This window comes from Eumetopias jubatus, unplaced genomic scaffold (assembly GCF_037043125.1).
Source record: "Eumetopias jubatus isolate StellerSeaLion01/CBP00866 unplaced genomic scaffold, mEumJub1_p1.0 scaffold_2, whole genome shotgun sequence".
Classification (NCBI taxonomy): Eukaryota; Metazoa; Chordata; class Mammalia; order Carnivora; family Otariidae; genus Eumetopias; species Eumetopias jubatus.
In genome coordinates this window covers 80,324,489-80,336,663 of record NW_028274808.1, presented here as the reverse complement: position 1 = coordinate 80,336,663, position 12,175 = coordinate 80,324,489, and the positions used below count along the sequence as shown (strand labels likewise).

Here is a 12,175-nt window from a genome sequence, read left to right as displayed (position 1 = left end):
ACTGTATTTTAACCACTAAAACACTTACGTTAAAGGATGTGCACACACAAAAAGCAACAAAAATCTTTTTGAAAACTTAGAACATGTTAGAAATTGACACAATCTTTGGTTGAAACACTAGACTTTATATAAGATTCAAGTCAGGATAATATGTACTAGAACTGTTCTCAGTTCTTGTGGAAGAAATGAGTATGTGTTATCATCAAGTACTTTTCCCATCAAAGATTTGAAGAGATTTAGAGATGCAAGAGAAAGCAATGTTCCTAACCATTGCAAAAAAAAAAAAAAAGTTAATGAAGAAAGCAGGTAAGATATGAAAATAGCAAAGTATTTTTACCCAGAAGGAAAAACAATCATGAGCTTATCAATATAACAAATAATGGTTGGGATGACCCTATAAGGTCCATATACTTTCTGCAATGTTTCCAGTGATACAAGTTACTAGCAATGTTAACAAAGAGTGGATTTCTATGCTTCTATTTTCTGAGTATCTATTTCTGCTGAAAATGCATTAATACTAGTCATCCTTCTCACTCAGACAGTTACTAGTTTATTGGTTGTTAGTTTTTAGACCCTCCCTTTTTTCCTAAAGTGGCACCTGACGTATTTGTACACAAAAAGTGCATTAATAAATTGTGAATCAATCTTATAAACCCCACTGCAATCAATCATAAACTTGGACAAAATTGTGTGTGTTATTAATTGTGCCTCAGTCCTGTAAACTCCACTCTGTTGGTGAATAGGAACAAATTGATAATCTTTACATCTTTTTGCATCTGTGCTGAAAGCACAGTTGTAGATACGTGGTAACCTCTGGATTACCCTTCCAAGGATAAAGATAACAATCATTATCTATTAGAATTCACTGATACCAATTAGTCACTATAATCAGAAGAGCCAACTTAAATATTCCTGAAAGGATTACAATTATGAAAAATATTTATACATTGCCCACTAGTATTTCTGTAAGATTAAAATCAAAGGGCCCAGAAAAAAATGAAACAAGGTTGATACAACAAAAGGCAATTTTCAATAACTGTACATAAGTCACTCTAATGTTTGAAAAGAAATTTCTAAAACTTATGTCATTCCTTTACATATGCTGCTTCATAATTTCATAGGAAATTAAGATTTATATCAAAATAAGCATTATACCTAAACATTAAAGTAAAAAAGAAAAAAAAGGTCTCCCTGTCTCCCTATTTTTGAATATTTTTTGAAGGAGCTGGGGATTCTGGAGAGCCATTCTGCTTTTTAAGGTTACTCAAAATAGGCAAGAGCTTAGGTGAAAAGCAGTAAGTAACCGGAATTATGTACTTAAAACAAATACTCTTAGAACTGACTTCTCTTATGTCTTATCTTTGCATTGTGAACCTTCTACCTAAGGTGAATGGAGCACTAAAGTCTGTTTTGTAATATTTTATATTCTTTGTCATCTTTAGTGCTTAGAGAGTTATGACTTTTTTAAAGTCTGTAAAGCATTCTATATCTTCCATTTTTAAAAGTTATGTAAAGAGCTTCTTTAAAAAAAGTGACCCCAAAATAATTTTTCTGATTTTCAGTAATTACACCTTAATAGAAAAATATTTCCAATATTTCATAAAGTTGTTTTTAGAACAAGTTGTATAAGCTATAAAGATTCCATATTTAAAGACCACTTGTCAGCTAAGCTCTTTTCTACAGAAAAAAATGGAGTAATTTTCAAAGTATTAAGTATAAAGGAATATGTTCAAGTTTTGAATCTTTGAACAATCCAAATATATGGGCTGTACCCTTTACCTTCTAAGCAGCCTTATCTCCTTGCTTGTAGACCACTTACTTGAGTTGTCAGCAGATATTTATAAGATGAAAATCATTTTTGTTGTTGGTTTATTATTTAGATCAGTATTCACTGTGCTATCTGAAAATAAATTATTTCCATGATGAAATAAATTTGGAAAATGCAGTTGCTAATTTCCTTCTTTCAGTGACCACACAATATGCATCAGCATGTTAAAGGCTCTGGTAAGTCCTGCAATCAACCAACCGGCTTAATGTCCATGTTAATTCATCTGGTGTTTCTCAAACTTATTTTACCAGATAATTATTTTTGTTTTGCTTTACATAAAACCTGTAAAGATCCTATGGGACTCTGCTTGCATAGAACATACTTGTGGTATCTTAAATAAATGTTATTAGGAAAAAAATTGCTGCTTAACCCTTAACAATAATTTAAAGTCAAGTGTAAATAATGTTTGAATTATCTATTGATTCAGTTGCCCATTACCATTATTGCCATCTCTTCTCTAGCCCCATGGGGCACAAGGCCCTAATCATAATATTACAGATGGTACAGAGATGATTTACAACAATGGGTAATATAAAAAAAGTTATTAGGGACCAAAAAAAAAACCCACCTTAACAGATGGAAAATAATCGATAAAGAAATGACTGGCTTACTTAAAATACTTCTTTGCTATAAAACATCAAGTGATGTTTTGCAGAGTAATTTAAATAACTCTAGGTTCCTGCTCTGTAAGTCTCAAGAGACAGAACTGACCCAAGATGACTATTGTTAGTGCCATAGCTTTGATTAAATGAACTTCATTGTGACCCTAGAGTGATAGTCTTTCCAATGAGAAGCAATGAGAAAGCTCAGAGATACACTACTTCAGGAAAATTTTTCTCAGATTCCAGATGTCTCATGACCATATAGGATGGAATCCTGAGACACGATTAACAAATGTTTATATTCTAGATTAAGAGTGTGTGTGTTTGTGTGTGTGTGCATGCATTTTTTAAGATTGAGGATTAATTCAAGTTAGTAAGAGTGAATGTGTTTATCTCATTTTCTGGGATGTTTTTAACTCTTATCATAATTTTTCTTAAATAAAATTCATGTGTTAAATGTGAAAACAATTACACAATTTTTTAAAATGCATACAAATATTCACATATACTTCAATTGAAGTATTTCCAACAATGTTTTTTGCAATGATTTTCATTTTCTGTATTTCAACCAGGCAAAAGCCAGTGCATTTTGAAGGAGATAACCTTAAAGAAGAGTTATTCTGAGCAAGAGGTAATTTTATTTCATTTAGCAAATGGAACTTAGTTATGATGAATATATGATAAAGACACCCAGTAAAGAAAATATCTCTTTCCATACACCATGTGTATAAAATATTGAGTACTATAAAGTTTGGACTTTGTTAATTTTTGGAATTGGAGAAACAGTTTTATTTAAATGTTTAGTTACTTTTCTTTAATAAAAAATTAAAATGTTTTCTACCTTAAAATAGACTACTTAGCATTTTAGTTTCTTTATAATTACAAAATGCCTTATGACAAGTTTCTCATATTAATGACACCTTGTAACAAGTGATGTATTTAGCTCATATTTATACTACTCAAATGAAAGCCTCTTTTTAAAACACTTAGTGAATATGATGAATTCAACTTGAAAAAATGACTAATGGGAAAATTTTATCTTGCTCAATTCTATTTTCAGTGCAAATATCACTTCAGAATTTGGAGCTGAAACTAGAATATAGATTTTTTACAATAACATTTTTTATTTATAATAGTTAATTTCTTGAGAAATTAGATGTCACATTTCAAAATTCGCCAAAGGATTCTATTTTTAAAGTCAATCCTGCAGTTAAATACTTTTCAATAATACAAATATTCACCTCCTTTCTACACACACACACACACACACACACACACACTCACTTGTGCTGTTAGGATTTTTGTATATTTCCTATTTGCAAGCCAGGTGACAACCTGATGGGAAACATGTATTGACTCCACTATAGAGACTGAGAGACTTTTGCTGTCTCTCTAATACAGTTCCATGTCCCCATTAATTTTCCCCACTGTAGCACTGGTTGACAAAATGTTGTGTAATACTCTATTTTCCCATAGGAAGCCCTGAAATGAAATATAGGCATTGTTGAGACCCAAGGTTCTCTTTTTGAGCCCTATGGTGTTTTCACACAGAAAGTTGAAGAAAATAATAATTTAAACCACCAAATTTATATGCCAACTTTTAGGATTTCCTTTCTTTGATTATATAAATGACCAATTCCTAATATGTAACTAGGAAAGCCTCATGACAATGATATCAGTACAATTAGAGTAGAGATTAAAATATTTTCAATACTTGAAACGTTGACTTTCTGGAAAATTTTCGGATACAAAAAAAGGGAATTTATTAGAAATGTGATGGAAAATATAAAATAAACAATTTTATTCATAATTATGATTGCAAGCTTTTCGTGTCTTCTCACTATTCACTAATAAAAATTCTGATTGAAATCTGTAGGACTTATAGATAAGACCTTCAAATTCCATTATATAACTACTAGAAAATCAGTACAATTTTCAAGTTATAGTACTCTTTGAAAGTATCTCATCAGTAAAAGTCAGTATTCAGATTACATGTTTTTAAAACTATGGAAAGATTAGTATTCATGATACAAAAGATTTTAACACATTGGAAAATTCTGGAGATGTGATCAGGTCCTATGCATTGTCTTCCTGGCTTGGAATGACATCAGCAGGATGCCCCTGTGTCTGGGCAGCTTTGTGATGCAGCGGTTCCCTATCACGTATTCCATACAGATGCTTAGATGTCTAGAATGAATGGTGCTTAGGTGTCTTATGTTTTGAATTCATACATGAGACACTCTGGAATCTTCCCCCAGGCTCACTGTTCCATTCCTGCAGCACTGCTGCCCACAGTCCCTCCACTCACCTTTCCTTTCAGCTGCCTCAGCCCTGGTCAGGTAGTGGTAGAAGTGATCCAGCTTATCAGGCTGTTCTTCCAGAGGTCTCTGCAACCACAAAAGGGACCTAACCTTTGCGGTCTCCCTCAGGACATCCCACTTCTCCAACAGGGCGAAGAGCTCGGTAAAGGACTTGTGATAACCATCTCGCAGCATGTCCACACAAATGTTCTTCTTGTATGAGTTCCGGTATCTGGGAATAAGAGACCCAACGCTCAGAACATTATTTTAATCCTTTAAATCCATGCAGTGTTTTTCTTGTCAAAAATTCAAGGTTGAATTGTGCTGCCCCCCTTTTATTTTCCTGATTGAAAGCTGAAAACTCTCTTCACCTCAAACACTTATAATTGAACAACTTCAGTTTAATGGAAGATGCCAGGAGCTACCCAAATATAGTAATTTTAGTAAAATTACATTATAAATATATCAGTTCCAGAGCTAAGCTCCCTTTAAGGACAGATAAAGGAGTTGACTGATGTCAGTCCATTCTGGCTGCTAGAACAAAATATAGTGACTGAGTGGCTTACAAACATCAGAAATACATTGCTCACAGCTCTGGAGGCTGGAATTTCAAGGTCAAGGTGCCAGCATGGTCGTCTTCTGGTGAGGGCCCTCTTCCTCGCTCTTGGCTGGGTGGGGGTGGGGTGGGAGGGCTGGGGTGGGAGTGGAAGGGGCTTAGGGGTCTCTCTGGAGATCTTTTTTTTTTTAATAAGGAACTAATCCCATTCATGAGGGCTCTGCCTTCATGACCTAAGCACCTCCCAAAGACCTCAATTCCTAATACTATCACCTTTGGGAGTTAGGATTTCAACATATGAATTTGGGGATACACATCCAGACCATAGCAATTACAAAAGTACTTCATATACTAGCCTCCCAGTAAAACAAAACAGAACAAAAATATGCCAAGCAAAAATTAAACATGCCATTTGATATTTTAAAAATGAACTCTATTTTTTATTGTTATGTTAATCACCATACATTACATCATTAGTTTTGGATGTAGTGTTCCATGATTCATTGTTTGTGCATAACACCCAGTGCTCCACGCAGAACGTGCCCTCTTTAATACCCATCACCAGGCTAACCCATCCCCCAACCCCCCTCCCCTCTAGAACCCTCAGTTTGTTTTTCAGAGTCCATCGTCTCTCATGGTTCATCTCCCCCTCCGATTTACCTCCCTTCATTCTTCCCCTCCTGCTATCTTCTTCTTTTTTGTTTTTCTTAATATATATCGCATTGTTTCAGAGGTACAGATCTGTGATTCAACAGTCTTGCACAATTCACAGATCTCACCATAGCACATACCCTTCCCAATGTCTATCACCCAACCACCCCATCCCTCCCACCCCCCCACCACTCCAGCAACCCTCAGTTTGCTTCCTGAGCTTAAGAATTCCTCATATCAGTGAGGTCATATGATACATGTCTTTCTCTGATTGACTTATTTCGCTCAGCATAGTACCCTCCAGTTCCATCCACATCATTGCAAATGGCAAGATCTCATTGCTTTTGATGGCTGCATAATATTCCATTGTGTATATATACCACCTCTTCTTTATCCATTCATCTGTCGATGGACATCTTGGCTCTTTCCACAGTTAGGCTATTGTGGACATTGCTGCTATAAACATCAGGGTGCACGTACCCCTTTGGATACCTACATTTATATATTTGGGGTAAATACCCAGTAGTGCAATTGCTGGATCATAGGGTAGCTCTATTTTCAACTTTTTGAGGAACCTCCATACTGTTTTCCAGAGTGGTTGCACCAGCTTGCATTCCCATTCCCACCAACAATGAGGAGGGTTCCCCTTTCTCCGCATCCCTGCCAAAATCTGTTGTTTCCTGACTTGTTAATTTTAGCCATTCTGACTGGTGTGAGGTGGTATCTCATTGAGGTTTTGATTTGGATTTCCCTGATGCCGAGCGATGTGGAGCACTTTTTCATGGGTCTGTTGGCCATTTGGATGTCTTCTTTGGAAAAATGTCTGTTCATGTCTTCTGCCCATTTCTTGATGGGATTATTTGTTCTTTGGGTGTTGAGTTTGATAAGTTCTTTATAGATTTTGGATACTAGCCCTTTATCTGATATGTCATTTGCAAATATCTTCTCCCATTCTGTCGGTTGTCTTTTGGTTTTGTTGACTGTTTCTTTTGCTGTGCAAAAGCTTTTTTTTTAATCTCTTTAAATTTTTATTGTTATGTTAATCACCATACATTACATCATTAGTTTTGGATGTAGTATTCCATGATTCATTGTTTGTGCATAATACCCAGGGCTCCATGCAGAACGTGCCCTCTTTAATACCCATCACCAGGCTAACCCATCCCCCCACCCCCCTCCCCTCTAGAACCCTCAGTTTGTTTTTCAGAGTCCATCGTCTCTCATGGTTCATCTCCCCCTCTGATTTCCCCCCCTTCATTCTTCCCCTCCTGCTATCTTCTTTTTTTTTTCTTAACATATATTGCATTATTTGTTTCAGAGGTACAGATCTGTGATTCAACAGTATTGCACAATTCACAGCACTGAAATCCTAATAGTTCATTTTTGCCCTTGCTTCCCTTGCCTTTGGCGATGTTTCTAGGAAGAAGTTGCTGCAGCTGAGGTTGAAGAGGTTGCTGCCTGTGTTCTCCTTTAGGATTTTGATGGACTCCTGTCTCACATTTAGGTCTTTCAACCATTTGGAGTCTATTTGTGTGTGTGGTGTAAGGAAATGGTCCAGTTTCATTCTTCTGCATGTAGCTGTCCAATTTTCCCAATACCATTTGTTGAAGAGACTGTCTTTTTTCCATTGGACATTCTTTCCTGCTTTGTCAAAGATTAGTTGACCAGAGAGTTGAGGGTCCATTTCTGGGCTCTCGATTCTGTTCCATTGATTTATGTGTCTGTTTTTGTGCCAGTAGCATACTGTCTTGATGATGACAGCTTTGTAATAGAGCTGGAAGTCCGGAATTGTGATGCCGCCAGCTTTGCTTTTCTTTTTCAAGATTCCACTGGCTATTTGGGGTCTTTTCTGGTTCCATACAAATTTTAGGATGATTTGTTCCATTTCTTTGAAAAAAGTGGATGGTATTTTGATGGAGATTGCATTGAATGTGTAGATTGTTCTAGGTAGCATTGACATCTTCACAGTATTTGTTCTTCCAATCCATGATCATGGAACGTTTTTCCATTTCTTTGTGTCTTCCTCAATTTCTTTCCTGAGTATTTTATAGTTTTCTGAGTACAGATCCTTTGCCTCTTTGGTTAGATTTATTCCTAGGTATCTTATGGTTTTGGGTGCAATTGTAAATGGGATCGACTCCTTAATTTCTCTCTCTTCTGTTGTTGTTGGTGTATAGGAATGCCACTGATTTCTGTGCATTGAAAAAAAATGCACTCTATATTGAGCAGCTTCATTGTATGTTATGGAAGTTCATTCATTCATTCATTCATTCATGCTTGGATGTTTGGCTAGAAAATGTTTATCAAAATCTATTACTAAGTATATTTGAAAAATATTTTCAATTAGGATTAAGCTAATTTGTCAATAATTCATATCTAATTTAATGATAAATCATATGCAAAGAGATTAAAGTGACAAATGAATATTCCATTTATTTATTCAACAAATAGCTATTAAATTTTCTAAGTGGAAGGCACTGTTCTAGACTGAATGGGTTCATTCTCCTTGTGAAGTTTGTATTCTAGTGGGAGAACACAACCAACAAGTAAGTAAGCAAATAATAAATAATTTCAGATGACAAAAAGTACTATACAGGAAATAAACAGGGTTATGGGATAACAGCTGTGTGGTGGCTATGATTCCACTTAATCAGCAATCAGAGGCCAAATCAGAGAGCTACTAATTATATTACATTTTTCTAAAATTAGGAGACAATTAAGTATTTAGAACAACTGATATAATGTGATACTACTAGCAATAAAAATTTCAGTGTGGAGGGGAAACAGCCTAGAATTAGAATACTCAAGGTTTACCCCAGTTCTACCCAACTTCCTTGGACCTCATTTCATCTCATTGGTAAAATGTGCATATCAATATATGTTGTAACTATATCACAGGATTCTTCTAAGAACAAAATTAAATTATGTATATGAAAATGCTCTGAGAAATGTAAAGTCCTGCACTACTGGTTCCCAACTCCTGGCTATGCAATAGATTCATCTATAGAATTAAACAAACAAACCAAAAATGCCCAGATCCATCCACCAAGAATTTCTTACTCAGTGGATCAATTTAGGTATGAAACAAAACAGATAAAGAGAAGTTAAGAGATGAATGATGAGAGAAAAGCTTTAAAAGAAAAGATAGGACCTCAAAGCCATGGTAAGAAGTTTGGACTCCAAGATAGGAGTGAGGTAGAGGTAGAACCATTGAAGGGTCTGAGTTAGGGAAATGACTCCATGAGATTGCAGCTTAGAAAAATCATCTGGAAGGAGTGTCCCAGCTGAATTGTTACCCTCCCCAATCCGGCAGCCAGATGCAAAGCACCTATTGTAATAGGACTCATCCATAAAGAGAATAAGTAAACCACATTCCTAGGCTAATAGGTCAAAAACCATTATCCTGTATAAGACCAAAAACATATGATGTGGGGAAAACAAGTAACAGAATTTTGTTTTTGCCCTCTAGTCAAGGAGAGTATCTCCAAGGAGGAGAGTATGAAGAAGGGGCAGTGAGATGCTGCAAAAGCCATGTGCTTTCATTTCCTTCTTTTCTACCTGCCCCTACACAAGGTATAGCAAAAGTAGAAGAGGACCAGAACCAACCACTATAATTTCCCATAACTCCTGAATGGTATGGGTGAGATACCGTAACAGTCTAGTGGGCTTCACGTATGACACAAAAGTTAATGGGAAGAGAGGGCTGGTATATCTGTCATAATGTCACTGGCCACAACAAGGGAGTGTGTGCTAACATGCTCTTGTATGGGCTGCCCACTGGGGATTGAAGAAGGACAAGCTGTAACTCTGAGAATAAGAAGCATCAAGGAACTATCAAAGGAGTCAAGTCAGCATATTTCCAGATCTTACAGAAAAGGATGAATTGAGTGCATCAGAGGTGGACACCTGTATAGAACCCCATAGGTTTAGAATGCATTCAACTACAAGTAAGAGAACTTGTTTCATAGTGCCTTTAAAGCTAAAGGTTTCCACTTATCACAGCACAAGATGCCTAAAAGTAGGCATCTGCTGGCCTTGGTTCAGTGGCCTGGCAAGTTCAGTGTGTCTGGGGTTATCTTAATCTTTCCCTCATGCTTGTCCCCTGCTGGTCACTGGAGGATTGCTGTAACTTCAGATATTGTGCTCACCTTCAAGGCAAAAAGAAAGGGGAGGTGGGTGGCACCAGAGGTGTCTTTCCCTGTTACTGGGAACAACAAAAGCATTCCTATAACTGTTAGTAGATTCTCACTTTGGTCCCATTGGCGGGAACTTTGTCATATGGCCATCCCGTGCTGCAAAGAAACTGGGAAAAGCAAATATCCTGCCTGTTCTTGGACACATTGGTCTCCCAAGCAAAACTAAAGTTATGTTAGCCAAGAAGAATGGAGAAATGAGATACTAGATAGGCAAATTCAGGGTCCATAACAAGGTCCTAGATCAAGATCTGAAAGTAAATACTGACAAACCCCCAGCCCTGGAGTTGCCAGATAAAACTGGGCAGGATGCCCAGTTAAATTTGAAATCAGATAAACAATGAAGAATTTTTTTTTTTAGTATTAGTATGCTCCAAATATTGCATGGGACATATTTATATTAAAAAAGTTTTTTGGGTTTTTGAAGCTCAAATTGGATTGTATATCCTGTATTTTTATTTGCTAAATCTGGCAACTCTTCTCCCTTCCACCCTGCACCAGCACTGTGTTGTTTCTATATAAGAAAATAGGGTTGGGGAAGAGGCATCAAAATCTTGAATAATCTCAGAAATCACTGAATTGGACTCACACTACCTGAGAGGGACAAGATTAGATTTTTACAGTAGGGAGGATCAAGGCTCAGGGCCAGGAATTAAAATTAAGTTATAAAAAAATAAAGGCTTTCGATTTAGCATCCTTGAGTCTGTGAATCTGAAATTTACACCTGATCCTAGAGAACGGCCAGGAGGAGGGTAGAACCGGGAACAGGGCGAAGAGATGGTGGTCCTGGGAAGGACAGGCCACAGAGGCTGAGCCAAAGGAAAGGTGGAGGGAATGGACAGAAGTAGGTGGATTCAATACATATTTAGGAGATAAGAATATTAATTCCATAGTGACGGAGCGGGTGTTGGGGTGGAGGAAAGGGAAGACCTAGTATGACAACCAGGTTTTGAGGTTAGATCACAGGTAATTGGTAATTTGTTAAAGAGAGGAACACAAAAGGATGAACAGCTTTGGGGAAGGATAATGAGTTTGGTTCAGATAACTTGAGTGTGAGGAGGCTGAAGGGACAGCTAAGTGGTACCTCCACAGGGGGGCAAGTTATGGGGGAGTATAGGAGAGCTGAGGACGAGGGGCTGAAAATCCAGTCTTGCTTCAAACAAGCACTGTCATCTTTGTAAGGTTATGCCTTGGATGCAAAGAAAATTATAAATAAATAAAAATTAGAAAGTTGACTTTAAGCAGTAAAAATAAACACAAGCCAGGAGGCCATCTATGTTCTAATCTCATATCTCTAATCTCAACAGAAATGCAATGCAGAAAACCATTCTGTAAGCCTTATTTCCTTCACCTCGAAGGTGAGGGTGTTCTGGTTGGATTTGGCCCACTCATCATCTAGTTCCACTTCCAGGTGGCAGCACTCCAAAACACTTTTGGAAATGACCATTCTCACACTGTGGGTCATCTTGGTGGGATTTGATCTTAAAGGCTCTCTAACCAACAGGTGGGTCCCCAGTGACCATTAAGGCAACTGGTTCCTCTCCCAGAATTTTGAATCTTGAGGCAAGAAACACAACAAAGGTTTAGCAAGTTGTTGGAGCTCAATCATCTTGGGAGTGACATCCTAGCAAGAGTCTCAAGTAGTTCTTGCTACCAACATCCTCTCAAGGGTCTCATGTCTTGTCCTTTTCATCTGAGCTGGGTTCTCCCTAAATTCAGCTTGTTACCCAGTATCCTTCCAAAAAATGGTTTCACTTTATTTAGTCAGAATCAGTTTCTGCTACCTGTGACCAAAGTACAGAATGGATTCAGAAGGGACTGCACTAAAATTGTTTCCAAGACATTTTTCAGCCTCAAAACATCCATGATATATACCTGCTATCAATTTTTTAAAAATTTCTGGTACATTTTTTAAAAAGACCGTTCTTTGTGTAAGAGATTTCAAATAGAGATGTATTTTAAAATGCATAAATAACTATGCTGATATCATCTCGATTTTCTATACACATTCATGTGTGCACACATACGCATATGTACATATATGT

At 36.9% G+C, this 12,175-nt stretch overlaps 1 protein-coding gene across 1 annotated transcript in view; it reads right to left on the bottom strand.

Moving 5' to 3' along the window:
• Positions 1–12,175, bottom strand: part of TTC29 (tetratricopeptide repeat domain 29) — a 240,110-nt gene that overhangs the window by 198,561 nt on the left and 29,374 nt on the right. Inside the window, exon 3 of the mRNA XM_028125309.2 lies at positions 4,739–4,962. Coding sequence (XP_027981110.2) covers positions 4,739–4,962 — 224 coding nt within the window. The remainder of the gene's footprint in view (positions 1–4,738; positions 4,963–12,175) is intronic.